The sequence below is a fragment of the Hypanus sabinus genome, chromosome 6 (assembly GCF_030144855.1).
Source record: "Hypanus sabinus isolate sHypSab1 chromosome 6, sHypSab1.hap1, whole genome shotgun sequence".
Taxonomy (NCBI): Eukaryota; Metazoa; Chordata; class Chondrichthyes; order Myliobatiformes; family Dasyatidae; genus Hypanus; species Hypanus sabinus.
The window spans coordinates 5656306-5670355 of record NC_082711.1 but is presented as its reverse complement, the minus strand read 5'-3'; the positions used below and the strand labels follow the sequence as shown (position 1 = coordinate 5670355).

The window sequence follows — 14050 nt, the reverse complement described above, 5'->3', positions numbered from 1 at the left end:
TGTGCAGACCAGCTAGCAGATGTTCTCACTGACATCTTCAACATCTCCCTGAGCAGTGACACCGTTCCAAAGTGCTTCAAGGCCGCCACCATTGTCCCCGTGCCGAAGAAGTCTTCAGTGTCCTGCCTAAATGATTACCGTCCCGTTGCATTTACATCCATCATCATGAAGTGTTTCGAGAGGCTCATCATGAGGTATATCAAGACCCTGCTGCCCACCTCACTGGACCCCCTGCAGTTTGCGTACTGTTCCCAACTGCTCAACAGATGATGCCATTGCCACCACCCTCCACCTGGCCCTAACCCACTTGGACAAAAAAAAGACACATACGTTCGAATGCTGTTCATAGACTTCAGTTCAGCATTCAACACAATCATCCCTCAGAAACTGATTGGAAAGCTGAGCCTACTGGGCCTGAACACCTCCCTCTGCAACCGGATTCTAGACTTCCTGACTGGGACACTGGGAGATCGAGGCAGCATCTCCAACACGATCACACCGAGCACAGGGGACCCCCAGGGTTGCGTGCTCAGTCCACTGCTGTTCACTCTGCTGACCCACGACTGTGCTGCAACACACAGCTCGAACCACATCATCAAGTTCGCCGATGACACGACCGTGGTGGGTCTCATCAGCAAGAATGATGAGTCAGCTTACAGAGAGGAGGTGCAGTGGCTATCGGACTGGTGCAGAGCCAACAATCTGTCTCTGAATGTGAACAAAACTAAAGAGATGGTTGTTGACTTCAGGAAGGCACAGAGCGACCACTCCCCGCTGAACATCGACGGCTCCTCGGTAGAGATCGTAAAGAGCACCAAATTTCTTGCTGTTCACCTGGCGGAGAATCTCACCTGGTCCTTCAACACCAGCTCCATAGCAAAGAAAGCCCAGCAGCATCTCTACTTTCTGCGAAGGCTGAGGAAAGTCCATCTCCCACCCCCCATCCTCATCACATTCTACAGGGGTTGTATTGAGAGCATCCTGAGCAGCTGCATCACTGCCTGGTTCAGAAATTGCACCATTTCAGATCGCAAGACCCTGCAGCAGATAGTGAGGTCAGCTGAGAAGATCATCAGAGTCTCTCTTCCCGCCATCACGGACATTTACACTACATGCTGCATCCACAAAGGAAACAGCATTATGAAGGATCCCACGCACCCCTCAAACTCTCCTCCCTCCTGCTGTCTGGGAAAAGGCACTGAAGCATTCGGGCTCTCACGACCAGACTATGTAACAGTTTCTTCCTCCAAGCCATCAGACTCCTCAATACCCGAAGCCTGACACCTTGCCCTATTGTCCTGTTTATTATTTATTGTAATGCCTGCACTGTTTTGTGCACTTTATGCAGTCCTGGGTAGATCTGTAGTCTAGTGTAGCTTTTTACTGTGTTGTTTTTTTACGTAGTTGTCTAGTTTTTGTACTGTCATGTAACACCATGGTCCTGAAAAACGTTGTTTCATTTTTACTGTGTACTGTACCAGCAGTTATGATCGAAATGACAATAAAAAATGACTTGACTCACTACAAGAAGGATGTGGAAGCCATAGAAAAGGTGCAGAGAAAAGGATGTTGCCTGGATTGGGGAGCATGCCTTATGAGAATAGGTTGAGTGAACTCGGCCTTTTCTCCTTGGAGCAATGGAGGATGAGAGGTGACCTGATAAGAGGTGTATAAGATGATGAGAGGCATTGATCATGTGGATAGTCAGAGGCTTTTTCCTAGGGCTGAAATGGGTGCCACAAGATGATACAAGTTTAAGTTGCTAGGGAGTAGGTACAGAGGAGATGTCAAGGGTAAGTTTTTTACTCAGAGTGGTGAGTATGTGGAATGGGCTGCCGGCAACGGTGGTGGAGGTGGATGCAATAGGGTCTTTTACGAAGCTTTTAGATAGGTACATGGAGCTTAGAAAAATAAAGGGCTATGGGTAACCCTAGGTAATTTCTAAGGTAAGGACATGTTCGGCACAGCTTTGTGGGCCGAAGGTCCTGTATTGTGCTGTAGGTTTTCTATGTTTCTAATGTTCCAGTCCCTTCATCACCCTCACCTACATCTCTTCTGCCTACACAAGGTCCCTCTCTCTCCATTTCCCTCACATTCATGTGCCTATCTAAACATTTCTTTAAAGTCCCTAATGTCTCTGCCTCACCCACCACCCCAGGTATTGCATTTCAGGCACCCACCACCCTGTGCAAAAACAACTTGTCCCTCACATCTCCTTTGAAATTACCCCCTCACACCTTAGATGCATACCCTCTGGTACTGGACAATTCAAGCCTGTGAAAAAGATACTGTCTGTCTACTCTATTTATGCCTTTCATAGTCTTGTAGATCTCCCCTCAGCCTCCGCCACTCCAGAGAAAACAACCCAAGTTAGCCTGTGTCCTCCTTCATAACAGATTGGTAAGGTCCACCTGAACTTGACCTTTCACTGTGAAATGTCCCTGCCGTGTCACCTGCCCTTTCTGTAAATGTTTGGGGTCAGTGAGGATTAGTCAGAAACAAACATTTAGTAATAAAAATAAGATACAAGGCTGACAGACCGAATATCCAGGACTTTTGCACGCTTTCTGTGGTGACCCAATGCGGGCTGAGTGACTTATACACCAGTGCGAATTATAATCTAGATTTTATGATATTTGAACTATACAATACAAGTGGGTACAGAAAATAAATGGTAAGAACCAACACTATCGTTTTGGTACCAGACAAGACCCCAGAGCCTCCGTACCAATTGCTTCTTTAACCATTCAGAGTTCCAGTTCAGTGGGACAAAGATTAAAAGGGGCTGGTTAAAACCATTCGTTGTGCAACTGGACAGAGTTCTGGTCAGCAAGGCGTGGGAGGGTTAAAGTGCTGGTCACAACAGCAGTTGTGGTGATACAATCCGATCAACACGGTGACAAATCTTACTGTCCTGGGTGCCTAGTTCAGGTGATGCTCTGTAACTGTAGTTAATCCCTGTGTAACCATAGAGTCATAGGCCCTTCAGCCCATCCAGTCCATGCAAGGACACTATGTATTCATGGAGTCACTGGTCTAATCAGGGTAAGGGCACCTTCCTGCTAACTGCCCAGAATGGTCATGTAGTGACAACGGCAAATCGTTACGTATTCAGGTTAACAGCACGGAATGGGAGGGACGGGGGTGTTAAAAACATTTTAACTATTGAGAAAAATTCTGAAAAGTTTAGTGCTCTTTCCTCTGGAAGGGGGTTAAAAGGTGACCTGATGACGGCCATCGAGGTTAGGGAAGGGTGTTTCACAAGGCATATGCAGGAAAACTGCTTCCACCGGTGGGGAGGCCAATACAATAAAACATAAATATAAGATGACAGACTATAAGCTGAGCTGGGATTCAAGAATACCCCCTACCCTTGGAGAGCGGGGAGAGAGAGTGTGGCACGTGGGGTTCTGGGGAGGCTGGGAGTAGAAGGATTGATTCCGGGTTGAGATGAACGGAGGTGGGCAGAGGCCGGTGGAAGGGAAGCAGAAATGATGACACAGCCTCGGTGGGACAGATGGCCTGTTGTGTGCCGTAGACCGGCGTAACAGATATTGGATGTAAATTGTTTTGAACACACAAGGGTGAAGGTCACTTGCTTTTTCACAGGTGCTCATTCACGGATTGCAGACTAGCCATGGTTGCAGTCCTCGTGTGCGATCTCAATGAGACCAGCTGCTGTACATTTGCCCTGTGGTTGCCACACCCTAGCAGTGTGACCGGGGAGGCGGGGGGACCGTTCGTCATCAAGGGTGTTTATTGGTCTATATGACCACCAGAATAGCCTGGGATGCCCACTGCTATTATGGTCAAATCTGAGTGACCCAGACGGGAGAAATCCACAAGTTGAGATTCAAGATGATACACAAAAGGACTCAATAGACAATAAGCTACAGGTGTGGAGGTCTGGAAAATGCTGGCCGTAAGGACGGAGATGGCGCAAAGCCTCATCACATTTAAACAGTAGCTGGGACGTACTAAACCTTCACCTTTGATGAGTGCTGGAAGCAGGATTCCTCTGCCAGCATGATCACGAGGAGCTGATCAGCCTCTGTGCATTTCTCAGCTTAGCTAGGTGATTCTCTCCTGAGTCTACATCCTTAGGGTTTACGTACCCACCCAGCACACGTCAGTCTCCCTCACACAAGTGGGATTGGTGAGTGGGACGATCTTTGTAGGAGTTGGCCAGCGGAATGTTTTTGGTCTGAGGAGACTCTCCTGCGGGCAGGGAGCAGAGAAAGGGGACAGGAGAGAGGACAGGAGTGTTGGAAGGGGAAACGACACCCAACTGTGGTTGGTCATTCAGAGAACTAGCCAGGACGTAGAGGAGGGAGGGCCACTGGTTGGCACGTGAAGACAGATTCTGACCACTCATCACCACAACAGTGATTCTCAATTCCGACGCTGCCCTCTCCCACTACCACTACAACCATCTTACAAAGGCTACTGAACAAATCCATGAACTGTTTCAAGTCTTGGGTAGTTACGATCACATGCAGTGAGCAGATATTTGTTATTTTTGTCCCTTCTGAAGGATTCTCCTTGTGTTTTGAACATCAGACTGGTGTTGACAGGTGTTCTCGAGGTACTATGGTTCAATGATGCCAATCCGTTCAGTTGCCACCCTTTTCCCCACACCCCCACAACCCACCCACTGCTCCTACTTCTGAATCTGAAATATAAAGAGCCTCAGGTTAATGTTTTTGGCCGCCAGCAGTTTGTTGCATTCGACCGAGTCTATGATGGGCAACGGTAAATAGTCTGTTTCGTTCATCTCGTTGGTGAAGGCGAAGTGGTAGATGACGGGGTTGATTTTGACGTCGTCGTAGGGACCTTTGAGCAGCAGGAAGGAACATTCCATTGGGGAGTTGACCTTGCTCTTGAGGATCAGCTGAAACGAGAGGGTGCGCTTGCAGGACAGGTTGGGGTTGCGTTCCGAGTCGTTGACACGCGCCTTCAGCACCCACGTCTGGTTGAGTACGGTGAAGCGGGGCGTCTCATAGTATAGCCGCGTGATAAAGTCATCCGTTCGGTAAGGCCGGAACTGGACTTCTGCCAAAGAAGTGGACATCTACAAATGAATGGAAACCCCTCCAAACCCCTCAGTCCCCAAGTCTCCCATCCCCCTGAACCTTTCGGTCCCTGAGTCCCCCGACCCCCTGAACCTTTCGATCCCCGAGTCCCCGTCCCCCTGAACCCCTCAATCCCCGAGTCCTCCGCCCCCTGAACTTTCCAATCCCCAAGTCCTCCGTCCCCTGAACCCCTCAATCCCCGTCCTCCGTCCCCCTGAACCCCTCAATCCCCGAGTCCTCCGTCCCCCTGAACCTTCCAATCCCCGAGTCCCCATCCCCTGAACCTTCCAATCCCCGAGTCCCCCGTCCCCCTGAACCTTTCGATCCCCGAGTCCTCCGTCCCCCTGAACCCCTCAATCCCCGAGTCCTCCGTCCCCCTGAACCCCTCAATCCCCGAGTCCTCCGTCCCCCTGAACCTTCCAATCCCCGAGTCCCCGTCCCCCTGAACCTTCCAATCCCCGAGTCCCCCGTCCCCCTGAACCTTTCGATCCCTGAGTCCTCTGTCCCCCTGAACCCCTCAATCCCTGAGTCCCCCGTCCCCTGAACCTTTCGATCCCCGAGTCCTCCGTCCCCCTGAACCCCTCAGTCCCCGTCCCCCGTCCCCTGAACCTTTCAATCCCCGAGTCCTCCGTCCCTCTGAACCTTTCGATCCCCGAGTCCCCCGTCCCCCTGAACCCCTCAAACCCCGAGTCCCCTGTCCCCCTGAACCCCTCAGTCCCCAAGTCCCCCGTCCCCCTGAACCTTTCGATCCCTGAGTCCTCCGTCCCCCTGAACCTTTCAATCCACGAGTCCCCGTCCCCCTGAACCCCTCAATCCCCCGTCCCCCTGAACCCCTCAATCCCCGAGTCCCCGTCCCCCTGAACCCCTCAATCCCCGAGTCCCCGTCCCCCTGAACCTTTCGATCCCTGAGTCCTCCGTCCCCCTGAACCTTTCAATCCCCAATTCCCATTCCACCTGAACCCCTCAATCCCCGAGTCCCCGTCCCCCTGAACCTTTCAATCCCCGAGTCCCCGTCCCCCTGAAACCCTCAATCCCCGAGTCCCCGTCCCTCTGAACCTTTCGATCCCCGAGTCCCCGTCCCCCTGAAACCCTCAATCCCCGAGTCCCCAGTCCCTCTGAACCTTTCAATCCCTGAGTCCCCCGTCCCTCTGAACCTTTCGATCCCCGAGTCCTCCGTCCCTCTGAACCTTTCGATCCCCGAGTCCCCTGTCCCCCTGAACCCCTCAATCCCCCGTCCCCCTGAACCCCTCAGTCCCCGAGTCCCCCGTCCCCCTGAACCTTTCGATCCCCGAGTCCTAAGTCCCCCTGAACCTTTCGATCCCCGAGTCCCCTGTCCCCCTGAACCCCTCAATCCCCCGTCCCTCTGAACCCCTCAATCCCCAAGTCCCCCGTCCCTCTGAACCTTTCGATCCCTGAGTCCTCCGTCCCTCTGAACCTTTCGATCCCCGAGTCCCCTGTCCCCCTGAACCCCTCAATCCCCCGTCCCCCTGAACCCCTCAGTCCCCGAGTCCCCGTCCCCCTGAACCTTTCGATTCCCGAGTCCCCCGTCCCCCTGAACCTTTCGATCCCCGAGTCCTAAGTCCCCCTGAACCCCTCAATCCCCGAGTCCCCGTCCCCCTGAACCTTTCGATCCCCAAGTCCCGTCCCCCTGAGTCCCCCTGAACCTTTCGATCCCTGAGTCCCCCGTCCCTCTGAACCTCTCAATCCCCGAGTCCCCGTCCCCCTGAACCCCTCAATCCCCGAGTCCCCCGTCCCCTGAACCTTTCGATCCCCGAGTCCCCATCCCTCTGAACCCCTCAATCCCCGACTCCCCGTCCCCCTGAACCTTTCAATCCCCGTCCCCCATCCGCCTGAATCCCCGAGTCCCCCGTCCCCTTGAACCTTTCAATCCCCGAGTCCCCCATCCCCCTGAACTCCTCAATCCCCGAGTCCTCCATCCCCCGAACCTTTCGATCCCCGAGTCCCCCGTCCCCCTGAACCTTTCGATCCCCCCCCGTACCCCTGAACCCCTCAATCCCTGAGTCCCCCGTCCCCCTGAACCTTTCAATCCCCGAGTCCTCTGTCCCCCTGAACCTTTCGATCCCCAAGTCCCCCATCCCTCTGAACCCCTCAGTCCCCTATCCCACCAAACCACTCAGCCCCCTGAATCCCACAGTGCCCTGTCGCACTGAATGAGAGTCCCCATTCCCACCGAACCTCTCTGTCCCATCCCACTGAACCTCCCAGTCTCCCCAAGTTCCCGTCCCTGCGATTCCCTCAGTTTCCATCCCTCCGAAACTCACAGCCCTGCTGCTCCCGTCCCTCTGAACCTTAGTCACCCCCAGTCCGCCATCCCTCTGAACCCGTCTTCATCACTCCGAACCCCTCAGTCCCCGACCCCGTCCCTCTGAACCCGTCTCCTTGTCCCTCCCAACCCCTCAGTCCTCCTGTCCCTCCAAACACCTCACATAGAACAGTTGCCTCCCACACTGCCCCACGCTGAGGTCCATAACCTACCCTGAATCACACTGTGGTACACAACATGTCCCTGTCCCACACCTTGTCCCACAAGGTGCCCCTGTCCCACACTGGGGTCCATAACCTACCCTGAATCACACTGCAGTACACAACATGTCCCTGTCCCACACCTTGTCCCACAAGGTGCCCCTGTCCCACACTGGGGTCCATAACCTACCCTGAATCACACTGCAGTACACCTCATGTCCCTGTCCCACACCTTGTCCCACAAGGTGCCCCTGTCCCACACTGGGGTCCATAACCTACCCTGAATCACACTGCAGTACACAACATGTCCCTGTCCCACACCTTGTCCCACAAGGTGCCCCTGTCCCACACTGGGGTCCATAACCTACCCTGAATCACACTGCAATACACAACATGTCCCTGTCCCACACCTTGTCCCACAAGGTGCCCCTGTCCCACACTGGGGTCCATAACCTACCCTGAATCACACTGCGGTACACAACATGTCCCTGTCCCACACCTTGTCCCACAAGGTGCCCCTGTCCCACACTGGGGTCCATAACCTACCCTGAATCACACTGCAGTACACAACATGTCCCTGTCCCACACCTTGTCCCACAAGGTGCCCCTGTCCCACACTGGGGTCCATAACATACCCTGAATCACACTGCAGTACACAACATGTCCCTGTCCCACACCTTGTCCCACAAGGTGCCCCTGTCCCACACTGGGGTCCATAACCTACCCTGAATCACACTGCAATACACAACATGTCCCTGTCCCACACCTTGTCCCACAAGGTGCCCCTGTCCCACACTGGGGTCCATAACCTACCCTGAATCACACTGCAGTACACAACATGTCCCTGTCCCACACCTTGTCCCACAAGGTGCCCCTGTCCCACACTGGGGTCCATAACATACCCTGAATCACACTGCAGTACACAACATGTCCCTGTCCCACACCTTGTCCCACAAGGTGCCCCTGTCCCACACTGGGGTCCATAACCTACCCTGAATCACACTGCAATACACAACATGTCCCTGTCCCACACCTTGTCCCACAAGGTGCCCCTGTCCCACACTGGGGTCCATAACCTACCCTGAATCACACTGCAGTACACAACATGTCCCTGTCCCACACCTTGTCCCACAAGGTGCCCCTGTCCCACACTGGGGTCCATAACATACCCTGAATCACACTGCAGTACACAACATGTCCCTGTCCCACACCTTGTCCCACAAGGTGCCCCTGTCCCACACTGGGGTCCATAACATACCCTGAATCACACTGCAGTACACAACATGTCCCTGTCCCACACCTTGTCCCACAAGGTTCCCCTGTCCCACACTGGGGTCCATAACCTACCCTGAATCACACTGCAGTACACAACATGTCCCTGTCCCACACCTCGTCCCACAAGGTGCCCCTGTCCCACACTGGGGTCTGCAAGGTGCCCCTGACCCACACAGGGGCTCACAATGTGCCTCTGTCCATGGGGAAGTGTTAGAGTCCATTGTTAAGTACAAGGTTCCAAGGTACTTGGAGACTAATGATAAAATAAGTCAAAGTCAGCATGGTTTCTGTAAAGCGCACAGCTTTGAAATTGAGGGGTGAACAATTAGAACAGAGGTAGGGAGGAATTTTTTAGCCAGAGAGTAGTAAATCTGTGTAATGCCCTGCCACAGACTGCGGTGGAGGCCATGTCCATGCGTATATTTTAGGCAGAAGTTGATAGTTTCCTGATTGGTCAGGGCATCAAAGGATATGGTGAGAAGGCAGGTGTATGGGGTTGTGTGGGATCTGGCATCAAGCATGATGGAATGGGTTAAATGGCCCAATTCTGCTCCTATGTCTTATGGATTCTATCCAAACTGCCCGTGGCCCACCAGGATTTGTCTCAGCGTCATAATGGGATGGGCATCTCTGCTGTGGCCTTCCTGGTGCTGGGGGTGCAGGCAAGATCTTACCTGTGTACCCTATCTTCTCAAAGCTCAGCAGGTTGAAGATGTTGTTGTAAAGCTGCATCTCCTTCTTGTGGTTTTGGTCCATCTCATCCAGGATTTCCATCAACTCATTGCCGGTCTTGGTGGGGTGGCCACATTCGCCTTCGTGAGCCGTCAGCTCGTGGTAGGGTCCCTGCCACGGGCACCCAATCCGTTTATACTTGCACTGCATCACCCTGGCACAAGGCAAAAACAACACCATTAGAGGGCAAATGACTCAACTTGAAGAGCAACATGGTCGCATGTCAGTCAGTGTAATACTCATGGGCACTCGCCTCCCCAGTGTCAAGAATATCTTCAAAAGGCAATGCCTCAAAATGGTGGCACCAATCATAGACGGGGTGGGGATAATAGAGTGGTTGATCAGATTAATTGCCTGGGGGAAGAAAGTTTTAAGATGGTGTAAAGTTCTTTGTTTTATTGGAATAGCCCTACAAGGGCTTTCCAGAAGAGAGCTTTTGGAAACAGCAGTTTGCAGGATGGGTAGTGTCCTGCCCGTCTTTTTGTGCTAGACCCATAAAAGTCATGCAGCGATGGTAGACAGCCACTGTTTCTGCTGACCCAACAACTCACTGTAGTTTTTGTATATTGTGAAACGGTGCTGCAGCAAATCGGACAGTAACTAACGGCTGATGTGAGGATGCTCTCTATGACGGCAGTGCAGAATTGCACCAATGTATTTTGGGGAAGATGGAATTTTGCCAACTGTTTCATTATTTACTTTTAGGATTGGGCAGCTTTTACCGGCTATGTGAAATTCCTTTGAGCGGGTGGTGATGAGAAGCCTCCATGGAGTGCATCAAGGAGGTAGGAGAAATAAATGGGCCGACTATTTTCTAAACAAGGAGAAAATCCATCAACCTGAGATGCAGAGAGACTTGGGAGTCCTTGTGCAGAACACCCTGAAGGTTAACTTGTGGGTTGAGTCAGTGGTGAGGAAGGCAAATGCAATGTTAGCATTCAATCCAAGAGCAGGGATGTGATGCTGAGGCTTTATAAGGCACTGGTGAGGCCTCACCTTGAGCATTGTAAACGGTTTTGGGCCCCTCATTTTAGAAAAGATGTGCTGGCATTGGAGAGGATCCAGAGGAGGTTCATAAGGATGATTCCAGGAATGAAAGGGTTATCATATGAGGAATGTTTGATGGCTCTGGGCCTTATCAGCCTGATTTTTGAGGATGTGACTAAACACATTGATGAAGGAAGAGCAGTAGATGTAGTGTATATGGATTTCAGCAAGGCATTTGATAAGGTACTCCATGCAAGGCTTATTGAGAAAGTAAGGAGGCACGGGATCCAAGGGGAAATTGCTTTGTGGATCCAGAACTGGCTTGCCCACAGAAGGCAAAGAGTGGCTGTGAATGGGTAATATTCTGTATGGAGGTGGGTGACCAGTGGTGTGCCTCAGGGATCTGTTCTGGGACCCTTACTACGTTTTCTATGTTTTAATTGCAGATAAAAACAGCTAGCTGGGCAATTTTATCAAGGTAACCATCTACTGCCGATCTCTAAATGCCCCTGGAGTCCCCTCCAAGTGAAGGTATTTATTGGGGAAGGAGCTCCAGGGTTAAGACAATTGAGAAGGGTCCATGATGTGTTTGCAGGTTGAGATGATGTGGCTTGGAGAGAAGCACAGGTCAGGCTATTCAACCCACAATGCAGCGCCACACTAATTAAATCCTGCACCTTGACCATCCCCTTCACTCTACGCATCCAAGAGTTTCTGAAATCTTATCTGCCCCACCACTCTGTGTTAAAGAACTTGCCCCACACATCTCCTTTGTATTTTCCCCTTCTCACCCTTTAGAACGAGACATCAATATACTGGGGTGGGAAAGGTAGCAAAGTGCTATTACAGCGACAGACAGGGACCAGGGTTCAATTCCACCACTGTCTGTTTCCTCCCACACACCACTGTGTGTTCGTAGGTTAATTGCTCACATGCACTTCTATTTTGTTTGTAATCTATATTTAATGTGGATACATCTGTTTATTTTGAAATATGATTGTAACATTATGGGTGCATTATATGCATAGTCACTCATAATTCATGCGTAGTCTGAAATTAACTTTGTGAGTAATTATGTCGTAGTGCCCATAAAAGGAGCTCATCACCCTGAGTATGAGAGAGGTAGGGGCTGCCAGGAGTTCAGAATAAGTATGGAGAACGGAGCGATTATTCTGTTTGCTTCATGTTATTGGCATTTTTATTCAGTATGTTTGATTTTCGACACACCTAATAAGCACCCTTGCACTAATGTGCTGAGCGACTCGCGCTGTTTTTTCTTTGGTGAATAAAGATCACTACACGCATTTTTAACATATGGTGTATGGGCTTGATCAGCAGGAAGGGCTTGTTGCTGTCCCGTATCATAAAATCAAATATCACAGGTGCCCCAGTTTGTCAACCTCTCCTTATAGCACATATCCTCCTCTAATCCTGGTAAACCTCTGCACTCTTTCCAAAGTCCTTCTAAAACACTAGAGAGTCTGCAAATGCTGGAAATCCTTCCTGTTTGAGGTGACTAGAATTGAACGTAACTTCCCGACTTGTGAAGTGAAGGGAAACCTGTAGGTGGCAGTGTTCTCCAGCACTTGCTTTCTGGAGACAGGTTGTGGGTTCAGCCCAGCTGAGGATTTGCAGCAATACTTTGTAAGAGTGAATAGATGTTTATTATGATTAATAGGGAGCCAATGAAGCAGGCGGAACAGGAGTGTAGTGGTTAGCACTAGCACTTTACAGTGCCAGCTATCAGTGATCAGGGTTTGATCCCCACCAACGTAGAAGAGGAATAGGAACATACCATTTGGCCACAATGTTGTGCCAACCAGCTAAAAACTAACCAAAAACACCCAAACATTAATCTCTCCGATCCCTCCAGCTTCCTATCCAAACATCTCTCAAAGCCTCTGTCACAGTACCACGCAGCGCATTCCAGGCATCCACAGTTCTCTAAGTAATAAAAACTTCCCCTCACATCCCCCGCTCATCTTCAATGCATGCTGTTATTAAACATTTCAACCCTTGGAAACAGATATTCTCTATCTATGCCTGTCAATCTTGTAAACTTCTATCAGGTCTCCCTCAGCCTCTGATGCTCCTGAGAAAACAATTCAAATTTATCCAGCCTCTCGTGATAGCAGATGCCCTCTAACCAGGCAGCATCCTGATAAACCTCTTCTGAACCTTCTCCTAGGCCTCAACATCCTTCCTATAGTGGGGCGACCAGAATTGTACAAAGTACTCCAGATATGGCCTTATCAAAGTTTTATAAAGTTGGACTTCTGAGCTCAATGCCTCAACTAATAAAGGCACCCTCCAGGTGCTCTGGGTCTCCTGCAGTACAGGTTGGGGTATGCTATGTTGGTGCCAAAAGCATGGTGACACCATATTTCTGGGAGCAATTTGGAAGGTGCTGAAAAGAATCCCAAAGAAGATAAAGTATTCTGAGGAAAGATCTCGGCCTGAATTTCCATAGATGCAACCTGCCCTGCTGAGTTCCTCCAACATTTTGTATGTATTGGGATGGATAGAGGATTGGCTGATTGGCAGGAGGCAAAGGCTGGGAATAAAGAGACCCTTTTTGGATTGGCTACCGGTGACAAGCGGTGTTCTGCAGGGGTTGGTTTTGGGACCGGTTCTTTTTATGTTAATGGCAATGATTTGGCTGATGGTTTTGTGGCCGAGTTTGCAGATGATCTATTAAAAAGGTACATCTCTGGATTCATTCTATCTAAACCTCTCTTTCTTGTTCACCTTCAGTCAGAACAAAAGCCCTTCCACCAGTCAAATCCATTCTATCCTACTCTAACCCCATATCCAGCACTTGTAAAGGCTGTGAGTGTAATGAGGTAACTACACAGCACAGGACTACGTGCACTATAATTAAAACAGTTGCACAACAGGCAGAAGCAGTCACCTCACAACAGACTACATCACAGGTCTATAGCCCTTCTACATGGATCTGTGAATGGATAAACAGCTAATGGGTGGAGAACATCCTCAGTCTCAACGGCACTTGACCATAAGACATAGGAGCACAATTAGATCCATTCAGCCCATCAAGTCTGTTCTACCATTCCACACACTGGAATACAACACCAATGCCAAAGACGACCAGGTGTTTGCAAATGCCTTCAACAAAAATACTGAATGGGGATGATTCATCCTGGCTTTTGCCTGAGGTTGCTCCCTTCTCACAGAAACAGGCTTCAGCCAATGTGATTCAACCTGACTGTGGACAATACGAGATAGGTGGTGCCTGTCTGTTAGGCCTAACATCCAATCCCTGTACATTGATGTGCCTACTTACAAAGCCTGGGAGCGTGGAACGAGTTGCCAGAGTTGATAGTTGATGCGGGTTTGAAAACAACATTTAAGAGAAGTCTTTAAAGTATACGGATGGGACGGAGCCAAAGTCAAGACCAGGCGTGCGGGTCAATGAGACTAGGCAGAATAAGAGTTTGGTAAGGAGTAGATGGGTCGAAGAACCTGTTACTGTACTACAG

The 14050-nt window shown here is 50.7% G+C and overlaps 1 protein-coding gene across 2 annotated transcripts in view; it reads right to left on the bottom strand.

Moving 5' to 3' along the window:
* Window positions 1–2607: 2607 nt before the first annotated feature.
* zftraf1 (zinc finger TRAF-type containing 1) overlaps window positions 2608–14050 on the bottom strand; it is a 144434-nt gene continuing 132991 nt past the window's right edge. For both annotated transcript variants that reach the window (XM_059971600.1, XM_059971601.1), the window contains exons 3-4: window positions 9506–9717; window positions 2608–5052 (exon numbers count right to left, since the gene is read on the bottom strand). In XM_059971600.1, the coding sequence (XP_059827583.1) occupies window positions 4661–5052; window positions 9506–9717 (604 nt within the window). In that variant the 3' untranslated portion in view covers window positions 2608–4660. The remainder of the gene's footprint in view (window positions 5053–9505; window positions 9718–14050) is intronic.